Genomic DNA, 19,070 nt, shown 5'->3' on the forward strand with positions numbered 1-19,070 from the left:
CTGTCTCTCTCTCTCTCCCTTCCTCCCTAGACACACTTTCTCTCTCTCATGCTTCTGCTCATCGTATAAGAGAGTAGATGCTCAAAAAATTTTCAGTGACTGATGACTTTACACCAGGGCATTCGTATTCACTGAAGGCTTAACAAAACTTCACCCAAGAACTTGCCATGGCTCCCTACTACCTCTGGTATAAACCTTGGCCTCTCGTCCCTCTGTGACCTAGCTCTAATTCTCTTTGCCAGTATTACCTTCACTCACCCATACCCTAGTCCCTAGTAACACTGAACTAATCTGTTTCTTATAGACAATCCCCAAAATTTTACCCATCAACCTCAACCAAAATCACCTGTCCCCAGTGTTACACATTTCAATCCCACCCACTTTCCAAACCCAGCTCAAATACCCCCTTAACTTATTCGGTCTCACCCAGAATGGGCCACTCCCTCTGCTCTTATATGCCTCAAGGGTCTTAACTATTTTGGGGTATACTAGTTGAACAAGTAAGTAAATATACTATAGATAAAGAGAGGTGGGTTTCTCACTGTTAGAGAAATAGAGAAATAAGTTATACATAAGGAATGGGAGAGAGCTAAAATTCTGTGACATTAGATGGGAGTTGGAGATATCCTTATGAACTCATGGTTTCTTCATAGATAGGTGTGTGTGTGCATATGAGTATACACACATATATCTCCTTGCTTTGTCTCCTGGGAGGGCCTAGAAACAATGGCACTCCCATAGCAATGTGCACATCTAGCGCCAACAACTTGGTTTCTAAATACCTTCTTCCAATAAAAAGAACCAAGGCTCCTTGGAGAAGTGATTGATTCCAGGGCTGCAGGAAGGAAAATACACAGTGAGTCTGGGGATTAGAAAATTAAGATAGTGAGACACCTGAGTGGCACAGCTGGTTGAGGGTCGGACTCTTAATTTCTGCTCAGGTTGTGATCTCAGGGTTGTGAGATACAGCCCACACTGGGCTCCACGTTTGGCATGGAGTCTGCTTAGGATTCCCTCTCCCTCTCCTTGTGCCCCTTCTCCCATGTGTGTACCCATTCACTTGCTTGCACTCTCTCTCTCTCCCTCTAAAGTGAATAAATAAATCCTATTTTTAAAAAAAAAAGAAAGAAGAAAGTTAAGATAGTGCTCAAAAAAGAACGGACACAGAAATCAACCTGAAGGAGTTCCCAATGGCCAAAATTAGAATAATTTGAACAATAAAAATAATGATGGTTTTGGATTATAACCCATAGAATAATATAAATATCTACATGAGTTCATACTGATAAAAATAATTAAATAAACAACTGAAGGAGAAGGGTCAGCTCTTCCTTACATGAGAATTCCAATTAACAAATGTAGAAATAAGGAAAATAGAAAATCGTTAACTTGTTCATTAAAATGATAAGGAGTCATTGAGGTAAAACTTGTGCCTCTGGATCTCCTCTCTGGCTGCATTAAATAATCCCCAGTGTTTATTTAAACAAGGCTGCTCGTCTCTGTTCTACCAATTCGGCTGGGGCAAAGGCCACTGCCACCACTTTACAGATAGGATAGTACAGGTGTTTGGTGGTAGACCAGAAGCCTGGCAGACCAAAAGCCTACTAGTCGACTCAGCATCATGCAAACCTCTCATCATCCTGTTTAGGCCTTGGAATTTCTCGATTTCATTTCTTTCCTTAAATTACTAGACCTTCTGTGATTTATCAAAACCTTAACTGAGCTTCAAGATCCAGCATGCTTCTCTAATGGTACCCAGTGTATCAGGATTCATTTGATTGCAAGTAACAGAAAACTGATCTCAAATCCTTTGAAGCAAAAGAAGAATTTTCTGGTACATATAACTGGAAAGTCCAATGGGGCTTCAGGCTCAGCAAGATCTAGGGACTCAAATGACACCTCTCTACAATACTCCATTCACAGACAGGCTTTCCCTTCATGGTGGCAAGATGGCTGCCAGCAGCTTTTAAGTCAATACCCTTTACTGGCAGCTAATGCAGCAGAAAAGGCAGTGTCTTATGCAGGACACCCCCAAAAGTCCTAATCAACACTGGCTCAAGTGCCCATCCCTGAATCAATCTCTAGGGCCAGAGGAATGAACTCCATCGATAGCCTAAGTCATGTGCCCACTCTTGGAGCTGAGGGTGGGGTGACCCTCCCTCAAACCCCGGAATGAGTACATAAGATATGGGTGGATCCCCAAAGGAAGTTTTAGATGCTACTACCCAAAACGCGAGTGGCTCTTGAGCTGAAAAATTAACATATGTCTACGATACCAGAATCCCTCGGTCAGAATCAGCTCAGCCCTGCCTCCTCCAACCCCATCCGGACATCTGTACCGGCCGTGACTTCCTCTTGCCTTGTGCACAGGCTGGTCCACACCTGTCGCCTCTGGTTATAAGCAGCCTGGACACCCAGAGTCTGGTTCTTCAAAGTACTGGGGCCTCAGCACACCCCCTCAGCTGCCCAGCAAAGTGCCACTGAGGCCCCAGAAAACACTCCTTGGCTTTGTTTCCCATCCCCCGCAATGTGAAGCTGAGTCACTGACACACCAGGCGGCCAAGCACCAACCTTGAAAGCACTTCTCTAAGTCACTGTCTCTTGCTCTAGCATACTCTGGGACCTGGGGACACTGGCTTGACAGTGAGATAATTATGTTTTACCCTTCACTCATTCCTTTATCAGTCACAAAGACAAGAAGAGATAAGTGTTCCAACGGAAGAACACACTCCTGCAGTATTTGCTCCTGGCTTTTCAGTGCCAGCGAGCTCCCCTACCCAGTCCCCTACAAGTCCCGGGGACCAGCCTCCAGCCCTGTTATCTGTGTCAACTACCCTCCTGTCAAAAAGCAGCCTGCACTTTCCTTCCTGCATCCTCCAAAGCCGTCAACTTCCCCGGGGGTTGCTGGTGCCTTACACGTGAGGGGCCACTGTCTGCATGTCACCCATCCCCTGTCTGCTCTGCAGGGAGCTTGCCTTCCTGCCCGGCCTGCGCCTCTGTGTAGAATGTCACTCTGGTTGGCTCTAAGGCCTGTAGCACTGGTTAGATGGAGAAAGAGGGGCAGGGAACAGCACCGAGTCTCAGAGCCCAGGCTGTGAGATCTTGCGACACAAACATTTCATCCATTCATTTGCTCAGCAAACCTCTTTATTCAGGACCTACTGTGTCCTGGGTACCGCTGTAGGTGCTGCAGACATGGAGACAAGTGTCTGTCCTCGCGGAGCATTCTTCTTGGTAGACATCGGACTGATTATGTTTGTAAAGATTTTATTTATTTATTTGGCAGAGAGGGAGAGTACAAGCAGGGGGAACAGCAGACAGAGGGGGAGGGAGAAGCAGGCCTCCCACTAATCAAGGAGCCCAACTTGGGACTCAATCGAAGGCAGGTGCTAAACCAACCGAGCCACCCAGGAGCCCCAACATCTGACTGATTACTGATACCTGCTTCACACTCACACTTCACAACACACAGTCTCAGATATTATCTATGTAATCCCCAACATGTGGCAGAGTCAACTGTAGTCTACAGACGAGGAGAATGGTAGCTCCAAAGGCTAAATGACCATCCCAAAGACAGAGCATAAATCAGGTTTTCGGCGTGCAAACCTTGCACCCTTTCCAGATCCCCTCCCAAGGAAAGACCTAGCTGGGTGCAACCTAAAACAGACATGAAATCAACTCAGTCCTAGGCATCATCACTAGAGGCAGTTTTCTGCCTACAAAAAAGATGACCCCCATCCCTGACCTAAAAGAATCTATAGTGTAAAGTGAAAGGAAAACATGGAAGCAGTTATCATCTGTGGTAGGAATAAAGAAGTCTGACTACATTCCAGAGGGAAGACGTCTCCGGAAGGACATATAGGACATGCTGATCACTTCCAGGCTGAACAATGGGCGCCTGAGGCACAAGGACAGGAGGATCATTCTGCATGTCCAAATGTGACATACTACGAATTGCATGCCATGTGGATCTACTTCCCATTAAATGATGCTTTGAGGATGAGACGGGCCTCATTCTACATGGTAAATGATCAGCTTGCTTCAACAAGAAAATAGCTCAAAAAATAGGAGGGAAGGGAAATACTATAGATTTGAGAAGATTTTGGTTGATGTTTCCTAATGCAATGCATGGTCCTCGTTTGGGTCCATAATGTAATGCACCAACTTTAAAAAGACATTTTTGGAATTAGGGATATTTGAGTATAAACTAGCTATTAGAAGTTATTAAGGAAATATTATTAATTTTGTTAGTTATGATGATGGTACAGAAATTTTTTTTTGTTTTTTGGGGTTTTGTTTTTAGATTATATTTATTTATTTGACAAAGAGAGACAAGAGAGGGAACACGAGAGTGGGAGAGGGAGAAGCAGGCTTCCCTCCAGGAAGGGACCCTGCTGCGGGGCTCAACCCAGGATCCCGATCATGACCCGAGCTGAAGGCAGACACTTAACAACTGAGCCACCAGGCACCCTTGGAAGTTTTTTTAAGGTACTTCTTTATTAGAGATACAGACTGAAGCATTTACAGATAAAATATGATGCCTGAAGTTTGCTTTTAATATTTGAGCAAAAATAAATAAATGAATTAAAAATGCATAAATGAATAAAGGGGCAAATGGATAATACAAGACTGACGAAATGTTGATCATGTCTGAAGCCGGATGACAATTCCATAAGGGTTCATTATACTTTTCTCTCTACTCTTGCTAATGGTTGAAATTTCTATAATGAAAAGTTTAAATAAAAATTTTAAAATTAATTATCCCATCCACCAAGAATGATTGAGAAGGAAAACATGACAGAGGAGAGGTATTTGAGCTGAGGCCAAAAGGATGACTAGAAATTTTCTAAGGGGCCAAGGGCATTCCAGGCTGAGCAAAGATACACAGATCTATCCCAAACCTCTCCTTGGAGGAAACAAAAGTATCTACACTTGACCCCAAATTCAACTTATATCCAAAAAAAGACACCTTCTTGCTTGATGCTCCAACTCATCTAGCTGTAGCATCAAAATCAACCGACCTATTCCAAGCGAGGAAAGAGGGTGAGGGGTGGACGGCTCCACTCAGAGGACTAGCAAGGAGCCCCAGTGTAGCCCTGAGAGGACAGGAAAGCAATTAACCTCTTTCAATTGGATTTTGCCTGACAAAGCACTTTGGAAGCCAACTGAGTTATCTCAGGAACAGAGCCTTCATCCCTCCTGAGTCATCCCAGACACCTTGTGCTCCCCAGAAACACACACCAGCCTTCCCAACAGTGCCTTGTCAATTAATGACCTCAGTACCATGGGATCCAGCTTGATGGCAGCTGGGCAGCCTAGCCTGTCAGTACAAAAACAACTCCAATGAGGAGACGGTCCTCCCCTCCTTGCTCCCAAGCCCCCAGCGCCAATCCCCTCACAGCCCCCTGCCGGCCCCCAGGTGCACACAAGACGCTTGCTAGCTCTGCAGTTACTTTAGGACTTACCCGGTCCTGGTCTGGCTCACATGGGTCCCCGGGGCTCCTTACCTTGGACCGAAGCTGCAAGTACTCCTCAGAACCATAGGGGACACTCCTCAGGGAGGTGAGATAGTCGTAACTGATGACAGCTGTCTGTGAACCAAGGAAAAGAAAGGCTTAACACCTGGGGCATCAAATATTGCTCCTCACCACCCCACCCCTCCAATATCCTGCAGCTGCATGCCCCTGACACAGGCAGTATGTCTAGAGAAGTAGACAACCCCTCCCCTAAGATGCTCCGCCCCCCAGATCTTAGCCTGGCTGCCTTCTTCCTGACAATCAGGGCTCTACACATATGTCCCCTCTGCAGAGAGCCCAGTCTAAGGTTGCCCCACCTGCCAGCAACTCTCAATTACTTATCATAATGACATTATCATACCCAAAATTACCTTGCTCGTTTGTTTCTTTGTATATGGACTATGCTCTCTGCTAGAATTTCAGCTCTACAAACATGGACCCTTGTCCTTCCCGTTCATCACTGTATCCCCAGCACCATCTCACTGTGCCAGACACAAAGGTAAATGCTCAGTAGAGACGAGCTAAAGGAATGCTGTTGGATAAACTTAGCATCATAAATAAACATCGCTTTATATTTATGTTGCACTGACAGCCTGAGTTTTGATTCTGGGACCCTTGGCCAAAAGCCCTGAAGAAGTCCTCATATCCACATTCCCATATCCATATCCCATGTCCTGAATCAGAGAATCACAGGTTTCCAGATATCACAGACATGGAGGAAGCTGGAGGACTACCCAGGCCAAACCTTCCCTTCTAGAACTGAGCAACTGAGGTCCCTAGAAGCCACCGAGAAAAGTCTATCCCCTTGTTTACACCCCCAAAGCTTTACTCCACTCAACATAAACGTGTTAAACACCAACCACAAGCGCTGGTCACTAAACAAGGCACAAGGCCAATCAAGACCAGAGCCCTGGCCTTTAAAGAAGGCACATCCTAGTGACTGGTGTGTAAGGCACTGGCAGATACCTTCCTCCCTCATTCCCAGCTACAGCTGGCCCTTGAACATGGGTTGGAACTGTACGGGTCCACTTACACATGGCTTTGAGGTTTTTCTGATAAACTGAAGTACAGTACTGTAAATGTATTTTCTCTTCCTGATGACTTTCTTAATAACCTTCCCTTTTCTCTGGCTTACTTTATTGTAAGAATATATATGATACATACGACATGCAAACAATGTGTTAACGAACTCTTCATGGTATCTGAAAGGCTTCTGGTCAACAGCAGGCTAACGGTCCTGAATGTTCTGGGGAGTCCAAAGTTGACTGCATGGGAACTGACACCCTAACCCCCACGTAGTTCAAGGGTTAACTGTATTCAAATCCCTAAGGATCCATTAAAGCCTGCTTCCCTTAGGGCACTCATCCTGACTCGCAGCCTACAGGTCTCACTCCAGTGTCTGAAGTCCCCTAGCAGTGATGCCCTGAGTCACACATCTTGACCCGATCCATGGTTTTAGAGTGATTGTTTTTTGACCCACTCCTGTGAGCACTCCTCAGTCATAAGATCCTTCAAAGCTGGGTCGAGGAGGGACAGTTCATTCTACCTCTCAAAGCACGTAAGACAATGCTGGGCTGCCAAAAGGCCCTCAGTAAATACTCGGGAATCATTTTCTATCCCGGGGCCTGTTTATCTATTTGTCCGTCTGGGTTCTATAACTAGCTCAGGAGAAGACTTCACAACACTGGGTATTAAGGAAACAATCAGACAACAACTCAAACAGAGCGTGCCTCAGAGTCTATCCACACCAAGGAGAAGCAAGGACGAGCTCATCCTGCAGCAGACAAAAGGCAGAGAGAGAGCACAGAGGCCTGTGGCCCCCTGCCCACCAGTGAGGCAGTTACACGTGCATGTCCGGGAGAGTGGCTCTCAGCAGCATCAAGAGGCCACGATCGCAGCGGAAGGATGCTCCTGGGCCACAGAGAAAACCTCTAATGGCAAAATATTCAACTCAGATTCTCTGTTAGTTCGGGGGCTGCAGGGGATCCTCAAAAATCTTCCAAGGCCCAGATGCTCTGAGTCCAAGCCCTGCCTCAGGAACCATGCACACTAGCTCACGGGAGAGAAACCAGGTTTCCTGATAGAATTTCATCAAAGCTGCCAAGCCTTTCCATATGCATTGGCTGAGGAGTACCGGCCCGGGTCTGTCGCTAAAATATGATACAGAATCTAAAATGTAAAGGCTTGGGCGGCTGGGTGGCTCTGGGGGTTAAGCCTCAGCCTTCGGCTCAGGTCATGATCTCAGGGCCCTGGAATTAAGCCCCGTATTGGGCTCTCTGCTCAGTAGGGACCCTATTCCCCCCCCCATCTGGCTGCCTCTCTGCCTACTTGTGATCTCTCTCTCTCCCTGTCAAATAAATAAATAAGGGTACCTGGGTGACTCAGTTGGTTCAGCAACTACCTTAGGCTCAGGTCATGATCCTAGAGTTCTAGAATCAAGTCCTGGGGCTCCCAGCTCTGTGGGGAGTCTGCTTCTCCCTCTGACCTTCTCCCCTCTCATGCTCTCTCTCACTCTCTCTCTCTCAAATAAATAAATAAAATCTTTTAAAAAAAAAAAGTTTCTTAAAAAATAAATAAAATCTTTTTTTTTTTTTTTAAGATTTTATTTACTTATTTGACAGAGATCACATGCAGGCAGAGAGAGAGAGGAGGAAGCAGGCTCCCCGCTGAGCAGAGAGCCCAATGCGGGACTCGATCCCAGGACCCTGAGATCATGACCCGAGCCGAAGGCAGCGGCTTAACCCACCGAGCCACCCAGGCGCCCCTAAAATCTTTTTTAAAATAAATAAATGAATAAATAAATAAAATGTAAAGGCTTTACAACAGAGGCTGTGTGCAATTCCATTCTACTAGGATTTGGTAGAACCCAGTGTGGGGGGGTGGGCTTCGAGAATAGAGATACAGAAGGGCACACGGCCATGCCTGCTCAAAGCTTGGCACACATAAGAGTGTTACACGTGTACCTCCGCATCTGCTGTCTGTATGAACACCTGCGGGTAACAGTGCAGTCCCTCGGCCACCTGACAATGAGAAAAACCTACCGTGGCAACTGCTCGGCCCACCCTGACAGCACCGAAGTCATTAGGATCCAAGTACTTGTTACTGTAAAGGTAGAAGCCCGAGGCAGCCAGAGCCGCGCCAGTCCATGAAGCAAGCTTGAGCGCCTTTCTGGCCATGTTCCCAGACCCTGCAGAAGGAAAGGAGACAACAAGGGACAGCCGAATCCCACAGTTAGTCAGACCCGGGCTCAAATTCAGGCTCTGCTGCTTAAAAGATTATATGATCTTGGGTCATTTTCTTAATCTTGCTCATCTGTTTCCTCACTTGTAACACAGGATGATACCTATGTCAAAAGTTATTGGGAGGGGCACCTGGGTGGCTCGGAAGCCTCTGCCTTCGGCTCGGGTCATGAACCCAGCGCCCTGGGATCGAGCCCCACATCTGGCTCTCTGTTCAGCAGGGGAGCCTGCTTCCCCTCCTCTCTCTCTCTGCCTGCCTCTCTGCCTGTCAAATAAACAAATAAAATCTTTTTTTAAAAAAGTTACTGGGATAAAATGAAATTGTGTATATAAAACGCTTAGCAGAGTATCGGGCACAAGTCAACTCTCCAAGTTATTACTCCTTGCACAGTGCCAGATACCATTCAAGGCACGGGGGGAGAGGGAACAAAACAGAGTTCTTGCCCTCGTGGTGCTTCTGCTCTAGATGGGACGACAGGTCCGCAGCACACAGACATATTAGAACAGCAGCAGGTATGAAGTGCGGAGAAGAAAATGAAAGGGGGTAAGAGTAGAGATGACACGCATGAGACGAAGATGCTGTTTTAGATAGGGAATGTGGCAGAGCATGCTAACCCTTGTTACTTGTAACTACTACTTTACCACCGTGCACACACAGGTATCATTTGCCTTCTGTGTCCGGGTCAGAAGTGCTCAAGCCGAGGCCAAAACAGCAGCTGGTCAGAATCAGCCAGATAAGCTCTCCACGTCTGGCTGATTTCCAAAATATTTATTTCAGTTAGAGTAAACTGCCCCTTGTCTAGATCGTGAGCTCCTTGAAGGCACAAGCCATGACTTATTCCGCTGACTCACGGTCCTGCAGAGTACTCCGAGAGTAGGGATTCAATGTCCACCTGCTGATTTGGTCTGTTGAACCAGAAGTACTCCCAGTCAGTGGGATCAAGCGGGCTCAGGGCTCTCTAATGGCCTTCCTCACCCTACTTGTACTAGCTCAGTCCACCAGGTGGACCGTTGGAGCTTCTGGGGGCCACTGTACCCAATAAGCTGTTTCCCCTTCAGTTTCTGGGAACTCTGTATCAGACTAAACTCCCAGACCACAGCTGCAGGCAGCAGGGAAGAAGTCCCATCCAGAAGTGGGCCACCAAACTAACCACACATGCAAACCCTGTACAGAGGCAGAAGGAAGATTCAGGTCGCCCCTGCTTGCTTCTGCTCTGGACGCAGCCTGTGACCATCCCCTCCCTGCTCTATGCCTGCCCCCCCCCACCCCACATGGGAAACTAATGCTACACACAGCCTTGTCTTCATTTTCTTCAAAATCTGTTTGAACTCATGCTCACACTATAGCCACAGATTTTTCTTACGTATTCACAGGTACATCTTTTTTCCATTCTTCTACTTTCAACTTACATTTTATACTACTTCCCTAAACAACATATAGTTCATTTTCTTTTGCTTGCATTTAATATAACTTGTGAATGTAGATTTAATTTTACTATCTTCTTCCATCTCAAAAATGCAGATCTCTTACACCACATTAAGAAAATGAAGGATAAAAATCACATAATCAGGGACGCCTGGGTGGCTTAGTGGGTTAAGCCCCTGCCTTCAGCTAAGGCCATGATCTCAGGGTCCTGGGATCAAGCCTCACATCTGGCTCTCTGCTGAGCAGGGAGCCTGCTTCCCTCTCTCTCTGCCTGCCTCTCCGCCTACTTGTGATCTTGGTCTGCCAAATAAATAAAGTCTTTTTTAAAAAGTCACATAATCATCTCAACAGATGTAGAAAAAGCATTTAACAAAATTCCACAGCCATTTCCGATTAAAAACTCTCAACAAAATAGGGACAGGGGAATATACTTCAACATAATAAAGATCATATGTGACAAGCCCACAGCTAACACCATACTCATTGGTGAAAGGCAGGGAGCTTTTCTAACATTAGGAACAGGACAAGTATTATTCGGCATAGTACTGGAAGCCCTAGCCAGAACAATAGACAAGAAAAAGAGGTAAAAGCCAATCAAATTGGGAAGGAAGAAGTAAAACTATCACTATTTGCAGTGGATATTATATACAGAAAACCCTGAACAATCCACCAAAAAACTGTTAGAATAAACCAATTCAATAAAGCTGTAGGATACAAAATCAGCATGCAAAAACCTGTTCTGTTTCTGTACACTAATAATGAATAAGCAGAAAGAGAAATTAAGAAAACAATCCCATTTATAATTGCATTGAAAATAAAAAGCTAAGAATACATTTAACCAAGGAGGTGAAAGACCTGTACACTGAAAATTATGAGACATTAATAAAGAAATTAAAGACACCAATAAATGGAAAGATATTCTGTGTTCATGGATTGGAAGAATACTGTAAAATTTCCAAATTACCCAAAGCAGTCTACAAATTCAATGAAATCCCTATCAAAATCCCAATGGCATTTTTTCACAGAAATAGAACAAACTATCCTAAAATTTGTAGGGAACCACAAAAGACACAGAATAGTCAAAGAAATCTTGAGAAAGAACAAAGCTGCAAGTATCATGGTCTCTTATACTACATTACAAAACTGTAGTAATAAAACTGTATGGCAGTGGTATAAAAATAGACACATAAATCAATTAATTCCAACAGAGAGTCCAGAAATAAACCCATACACACATGGGCAATTAATTTACGACAAAAGAGCCAAGAACATACACAGGGGAAAGAACTGCCTTTTCAATAAATGGTGATAAGCATTTATTGAAAAGATAAAATCTTTTTTTTTAATTATTTATTTATTTGACAGAGAGACAGAGAGAGAGGGAACACAAGCAGGGAGAGTGGCAGAGGGAGAAGTAGGCTTCCCACTGAGCAGGGAATCCAATGCAAAGCTCGATCCCAGGACTCTGGGATCATAACCTGAGCTGAAGACAGATGTTTAACAACTGAGCCACCCAGGCGCCCCATAATGGGTGATTTTCATGCAAGCTAAAATTTGAGAACCATTCTTCTAAATATTTTCTTTTCAATAAAGAGTCTGCATGTGTTCGAATCCATCAGTGAAACCATGCCCAAAAAACAAGCCTTCCAACTTGATCATACCTACTCCCAACCCCAGGGGTCTGCAATCACCCTACAAGTGTGACTCCAAACAATTATTTTTAAAGAAATCATGTAAGAAACTCATTTGTTGCCCTAAACACAAATCCTCTAGCCCAGCTCCTGGGTTCGGTTCCTAATTCTGCAAGAAAGGGGTTTGTAAATAAAAAGAAATTAAAACCTTGCTTTGTAGAAAAGGCTTTATTTTCTTTACAATCTTTTTTTTTTTAATATTCTCTTTATTTATGAAAACTTCCCTATCCCTGCATCATTCTGCCAGCTTTTTTTTTTTTTTTCCTGCTGACATTTTAATAAGCCAAGAGTTCCTTCCAAACAAGAACAGGCACTCCAGCAGGCCTGGGTTTGGGTCCCTACACTTCCTTCCCAACTGGGTAAGCAGGCAAATTGCTAACTCCCTCTGACTCTTGTGACCCCGTCGATAAAATGGGGATGATGACAGCAGTGTCTCCTAGAGGTGGTGGTGAGGGACGAGGAAATCATGCAAAATGTATAGGCAGGTACCACCTACACAGTACAAACACAGTACCAACTGCGACTCCTACCACCACTCATCTCTTATTATTATAATTATTATTATTATTATGACTGTTATTAATTATTTTCTCTCCCAATGCCATGCTTTGGTAAAGGACCTTATTTACTCCCCTGCCTGTCGGCTTCTGGAGGACTCCTGCAGGCCTCCCTTCTTACATCCTGGCAGGCCCCCACCTAACCTTACCTTTTCACCTTGCTCTCTAGTGTTTTCTATCAAAAAGGCAGCATGCTGAGTTCACCCTCTACCTTGTCCCGCCAAGACACGGCTTCCCAACTGGACCTGGAAACAGGCCTTACACTGGGCTGTGTGCCCTCAGCTCTGTATACACCTTCCTTCTTCAAGATTATCAGTGCAAGAAGGTCCATGAGAGCTGATCCAGGGACCATCCCCGTGGGGCCTTCAAAGATGCCCACATTAGGGAACCACTTGTGGCCAGGAACTCAGCCTCTGGAGTCAGGAAGAATCCTGCTCTACCGCTCACCAGCTGTGTGACCTTGAGCAAGTCACAGCCTCTTGGGGCCTCCCACGTAATTATCTACAAAAGGAAGTCCCTGACAGTACTTCCATCCTAGGGTTACTGTGAGCGTTCAATGAGATGCTGCTTTACAATAATGCCAAACATATTCTGCAAATAAGACTTCTTTTCCTTACTGTTATTTTAAACTTCGTTTCTTCTTCCCAGAAGCACTGATGAAGAAACAGCTGATGGAGAACTCTTAGCACCTGGGAAACCCGGATTTGGCACAACCTCGTACAGTTAATAAACTGAGGGCGGAAGGCCACCCTATCTTGCCTGAACAGCCCAACCATTCCCCACTCCAAAAGCATTTCCCTACATCCCCTGACTTTCACTCTCCACCCAAGTCATCATTACCCCAACCTTCCTGTGCACGCACATTACCCCACGTCCCCTCCACCAATGAAAACGTCCAGATTCTCTAGCAAGGCATTCAAGACTCGCCCAAACTTGCTAGCTTCATCTCCCAAATACCTCTCCACTCTCAACCACCCCCCACCCCCACCCAAGCCCTCTCTGAAGCCTTCTGTGAGCCAAGCACTTAGAATGAGTTGTTGGTTCCTATCTGGTCTTATTATGCACTGCTTTTTTCTCTAAGGATCTGGTCCTGTATCTGCCTGTTCTATTACATGCAAAGGGCAGAATTTGTTAACATATCATATAATTAATTAATAAGTCTGCTAACAAATACATGATTGAATGAGTAAAAGAGTACACTTATCCCCCTTCTATTCTCAACATGGAAACTTCAGCCCAATTATGTATTCCCCCGCTCTCAACTCTCTAATACCTCCCATCTCACTCAGATGAAGAACTCAGGCAATTGTAAGCATTGGCCTACAAAGGGCAGCCCCAGACATTATACAAAGTGATGGGTATGGCCAGAAGTGGCCCAGTGGCTAGAGTCTGCCAAACCTGCCTTAGCACAGTAGGTGCCCCAAAAGTATTTGCTGAATGAATCAAGGGAGAAATGGTACCCCATGAGGCTGTGCTGAGCCAGTACCAACACAGGTTCCCAGGTGAGAACCACCCCAGGGCTGTCAGTTGGATGCCATCCTCCCCCAGCTACCCCCAGCACCACCTCCCAGCTCTTGCCTCTTTTAAACCCCATCTGCCTCATGCTCCATCCTCCAGGCCAGTCCCTGTGGGCAATGAGGCCACCCCTAGCCTTGAGATCACCCACCCTGGGAGGGAAAGCCTCAGCCAAACAGACATGATTCCCAAGACCGGTTTTCATGCAAATGTCCTCAGTAATAAAAGAGGTGCAAATTGAAAAACATAAAATAGATGATATAGGAGCCAAAGTATGTCTAAATTGGATTGGAGCTGGAGTTTTCCATAAGGTGTCAGTGAGTCTTTAACATGCAAATGAGTCGCTTCCCTCCGGGTATTTTAAAAGACCCTGTCAGCCGTGAAATATGTCTGTCGGTGAAAAACACCTTTCATTATTAAACCCTTTGCTAATGAATCGCCTCCCCTGTTCTGTTTACTTGTCTGACTTTCACCTGAGTTGTCTCTCCCAGGAGCACACACTTTGGGGGAGAGGAAGGGAGCTTGAGGACACGGGGACCCTAACACCTCCACATCGGATAACATTATTAGCAACAACCAACCTTTACAAAGCCCTTTGCTCTCATTTACCTCCTTAGATACTGAACACGACCCAGGAAGATGAAACAAATATTATTATCACCCACAGGCATAAATAAGGAAAGGAAGGAGCACAGGGGGTGAGGTTTTTCCCAGGTGACTCAGTAGTAAACAGCAGCATTAAAGCTTGAGCCTGTCTATGGCACATGACCTCCTTCATGGACTTGCAACGCTCCGTTCACCAGTGTTCTTACCACAGTTCACAGGTAACCGAGTCAGTCACTGTGGGCAGCAACTTCGATTTCTGACCCTCTACCAGGCCCAAACAATGGCAGCATATAGAAGACATGGAAATCAACACAGCAGACTGTCCACCAAAGCACCGCACCAGAAACGACCCATTCCAGTCCAGAAACCTTAGAAGAGCTGAGTTATCGTTAACTCTATGAGAAGAATGGGATCCATCTTGCTGGGCCATAAGGGAATACCCCAGCAGGTGATAAACCAAGGCAAAAGGGAAGTGCGGAAAGACCTACACACGGGAAGCTGATGGTCAAGTGAAATGTCCAACCCCTGGACACAACTAAATGGGGAACCAAGCACTCACTGTTTGTGGTGGGTCAAGAGTGGCTAAGCCTATCAGTTACCACCCACCCGCAGCCCTCTCCCCATGCCACATCCCAGGACAAGAAGCAGGGAATCACCCTTCCCTGCTTGGTGCACAAGTGAGAATGACCAGGAAAAAAGCACTTTGGCTCTAATTGCATCAATCCCATAAGTGACCACAGCCTCCCCCCACCTCCTAAAGAGGCTATTAGAGGAATTGAGCATCGTTTCTTCTGTCTGCACCCAAGACTGGAAAAGACCCAATGAGAGGATCAGGTTTTCAGGGAGACCTGAAAATGTTTCATGACGTGGCTAAACAGCAAACAAGGTAGAGGATACCATCATGTCTCAAGTCTGGAAAGAGGCAGAGTCAAAGCCCAGGGACCACAGCGTTGGCCTGATTCAGGTTTCTAACCTGCCCTACCACCAATGATGAGGTCCAAATGTAATGATACCCCCTTCCCTAGGGTTTGACGTCCAGAAGGTGATTGAATCAATATTGATTAAATAAAGGAATCTCTAGGCACCTGGGTGGCTCCGTGGGTTAAGCCTCTTAACCTCTGCCTTTGGCTCAGGTCATGATCTCAGGGTCCTGAGACCGAGCCCTACATCAGGCTCTCTGCTCAGTGGAGCACCTACTTCCCCTGCCCCACCCCTGCCTGCCTCTCTGCCTACTTGTCATGTCTGTCTGTCAAATAAATAAATGAAATCTTTTAAAAACAAATAAATAAAATAAAGGAATTCCTGGTTGAGACCAAGGTCCCAGCGCAGACGGGGAAAATAAATCTCACCCAGGCAAGGAATAGAAATTCTCCATTCGGTTCATCCTGGGAAAGTGGGGAATCAGGGAGAACAGTGGAAAACCAACCACAGAGAGCATGTGGCAGGTAAGAGATGGGTCATTGGAATGCCTCTGACACAAGAATCCAAACCCAGGAGATTTGGTGAGTGAGATGGGGGCAAGAGGGCTGAGCAGGGAGGCGGGGGATGGATGCCAGAAGCAAGCACTAGTCTTATCTTTAGGTCCCCTTTCTGACAAGAAAATGTATATATCAAGAAGGAACAAAATGCAAGCTCTCCTAGCAAAGGTCAAATCTTATATCTGAGGGCCAAGCCAATAATGACACAATAAGAACATGATGTAACCCAGGAAAAATGACACAAGCGTAGACTTCGTGAAAATCTGCATATGCAATAACGTAGGGGCAAATTAACAGTGTGCTCGGTCATATGCACCTGTTCACCCTCACTACAGAAAGTGAAACTGGCAAACAAGGACACAAAGGCCCATAACCTGATGTGAAGAAAAAGTTGGTGCTTAAGTTCACAGGACTTTTTCCCTACAAAGCAGAAGTACTCAAAAGCATGTCCCGCGCAGCTTCTCTATCTCCTAGGAGCATGCTAGAAATGCAAATTCTTGCTCCCCACCCCTGAGCTGGTGAGTCAGAAATTTTGGGGATGGGGTCCAGCATTCCGTGTGGTTTAACAAGCCCTCCAGGGGATTCTGATGCAGTCTGAAAACCTGTGCGATAAGAAAATGCTTAAAGAAAACTTATGAAGGCACAGAGAAGTCAAATTCACTTTCAACTCCTCAAATATCTCTTGAGCACCCACTAAATGCCAATTATCATGGACGGGACCAATAAATACTTGTTGAATTGGGTGACTTCCTACCTAGTAGGAAGTAAATGCCACTTAACCTGGGGACAGAGCTGTGCTAGGTGTCTCCCAGAGGCAGCTCTCCAAACACAGCACACGTTTACAGGGCGAGCTGAAGTGCAGGGCACCGCAAGGTGCGGAAGATCCGGAGCGCTCTGGAGCACGCCGGAGTCCAGGCGGAGCTCAGGGGTTTCGGCGGCGCCCCCAGCTCTCGTCCCGATCACGTCCAGACCAAGTCCAGCCCCGCGCCGCCGGCGCCTCGGAGCCCGTAGACCGCCTAGGGAGAAGCCGCCTGGATAAGCCACCTGATACCCCCTCATCCAGCCTCAGCCCTGCCTACGTGCCAGAGCGCGCCACCCAAGTAGCCGGTCCCCGCTTCCGCCCACTGGTGAGCGGGGCTGGAGAGTCCCCGCAGAGGACCGCCCCTGCCGGTCACGTGGCCAGGCACCGGGCCCCGGTGACAAGGTCGCAGGCCGGGGATTCTCTCCCCACGGTCCGAGCAGACGCAAGCTTTGGGCGCGTCTACATCGCCTCCCCCGCGCTCCACGCGCGGTGCAGCTCCGGCGCGCCTGCCCTACTCACCCCCAGGGACGCGGGGACGTGGCGCCAGGTTCCACGCCGCACGCGGGTGACGCGGTTCGCAGGGACTTTGCTCTCCACCACCCTCTGATTGCGCCTAATGAAGCGGTGGTGCCGCGCGGCCTGCCGGGACTTGTAGTTCGTGGTTCCCTAAACCTCGGGCTGGGAGCCCGCACTTTCCCTGGCTTCTCCACGGAGGAGTCGGAGGAGTCAAAACACCTTACCTGGGCACCTGGGTGGCTCAGTGGGTTAAGTCTCTGCCTTCCGCTCAGGTCATGATGCTGGGTCCCAGGATGCTGGGATGAAGCCTCGCGTCGGGCTATCTGGTCAGCAGGGAGCCTGCTGCCTCCAATCTCTCTGCCTGCCTCTCTGCCTACTTGTGATCTCTGTCAAATAAATAAATAAATAAAATATTTAAAAAAAAAAAAAAAAAAGACACCTCACCTATCAGAAGGCCTTGTTTCAAACCCAGCTGAGGACCCATAGTCTTCCTGAAAACTTGAGTTCAACAGTCTTAACGAAGGAGGCATAGATTCGTGTTTCATTGAAGGATGGAGATGTGGGTTTATGTATTTTTTAATTTTATTTATTTATTTGACAGGGAGAGAGAGAAATCACAAGTAGGCAGAGCAGCTGGCAGGGAGAGAGGGCAAACAGGCTCCCCGCCAAGCAGAGGGGGCTTGATTCAAGGACCCTGAGACCATGACCTGAGCTGAAAGCAGAGGCTAAACCCACTGAGCCACACAGGCGCCCCAAGGGTTTGTATATTTTAAATAACGTTTTAGAACAAGTAGGCAAGCAACTGACAGTTGCTCAATAGTGAGAATGTGCTGGTTAATCTTCGTTATCTTTAGCCCCCATTCGTTCATTCATTAATTTGTTTTGCATGTTTATAAGATGTAAGTTGGAGACATCCATCAGACGGGCATTCATTTCACAGATATGTCTTGAGCTACTTCCGGGGGGAGCAGAGTTGGGGCAGGGGTGGGGCAGAATTCATCTATCCATGCAATACAATTTCAGTCAAATTTCCAGCAGGATTTTTTCTGGACTATCACAGGCTAATCTAAAATTTATATGCAAAAACAAAGGGTAAAGCATTGCCACTCCTGAAGGAGAGTAATATGTTTCAAAGACTTGGCCTTTTGTAAATCAATTTTATTATAATGACGTAAAAATTAAGGCCATTTGGTATTAATTAGTATAAAGATAACCAGAGTGGGGAAAAGAAATCAGCTTAGAGAATCCAGAAACAGACCCAGGCATATGTGGTATCTTATTATATGACAAATCCCAGATATATGACCTATATTGCCAGATTGTAGGTCAATGGGGAAAGACACATCATTCAGTATATGAGCTGGAACAACTAGTTATCTGTTGGATCCCTCATTCACCCCACAGGTAGACTTGCAAGGGGAAAAACAAAATAAAAAATTTTAGAAGAAAGTAGAGGAAAACATCTTGTGATCTCAGGGTAGGGTTTATTAAATGACACAAGCACAAACTATATACAAACCTTTGATAAATCTGGGCTGCATTAAATTCAATAACTTTTCTTCATCGAAGGGCATGAAAAGACAAACCACAGACTAAGACAACCGATGCACAGAGACAGCAGTAGGGTAGAATTGCCTAACACAGTCCCTGCTGTCTCAAGTTTGTGGTGTATACATGCTGCGATAGGAACATAAATAATTTTCAAGCAGTGTAAGAAGTGTGAG

At 46.2% G+C, this 19,070-nt stretch overlaps 1 protein-coding gene across 5 annotated transcripts in view; it reads right to left on the reverse strand.

Moving 5' to 3' along the window:
* Window positions 1–17,592, reverse strand: part of ADCK1 (aarF domain containing kinase 1) — a 122,524-nt gene extending 104,932 nt beyond the window's left edge. For 3 of the 5 annotated variants that reach the window (XM_059182684.1, XM_059182685.1, XM_059182681.1), the window contains exons 1-3: window positions 17,350–17,451; window positions 8,558–8,703; window positions 5,508–5,591 (exon numbers count right to left, since the gene is read on the reverse strand). In XM_059182684.1, coding sequence (XP_059038667.1) covers window positions 5,508–5,591; window positions 8,558–8,692 — 219 coding nt within the window. In that variant the 5' untranslated portion in view covers window positions 8,693–8,703; window positions 17,350–17,451. Of the gene's footprint in view, window positions 1–5,507; window positions 5,592–8,557; window positions 8,704–17,349; window positions 17,452–17,570 lie in introns of those variants that run through there. The other 2 variants (XM_059182682.1, XM_059182686.1) reach the window with 2 other exon arrangements.
* Between the last annotated feature and the right edge of the window lie 1,478 nt (window positions 17,593–19,070).

This window comes from Mustela lutreola, chromosome 7 (assembly GCF_030435805.1).
Source record: "Mustela lutreola isolate mMusLut2 chromosome 7, mMusLut2.pri, whole genome shotgun sequence".
In the NCBI taxonomy this organism is placed as follows: domain Eukaryota; kingdom Metazoa; phylum Chordata; class Mammalia; order Carnivora; family Mustelidae; genus Mustela; species Mustela lutreola.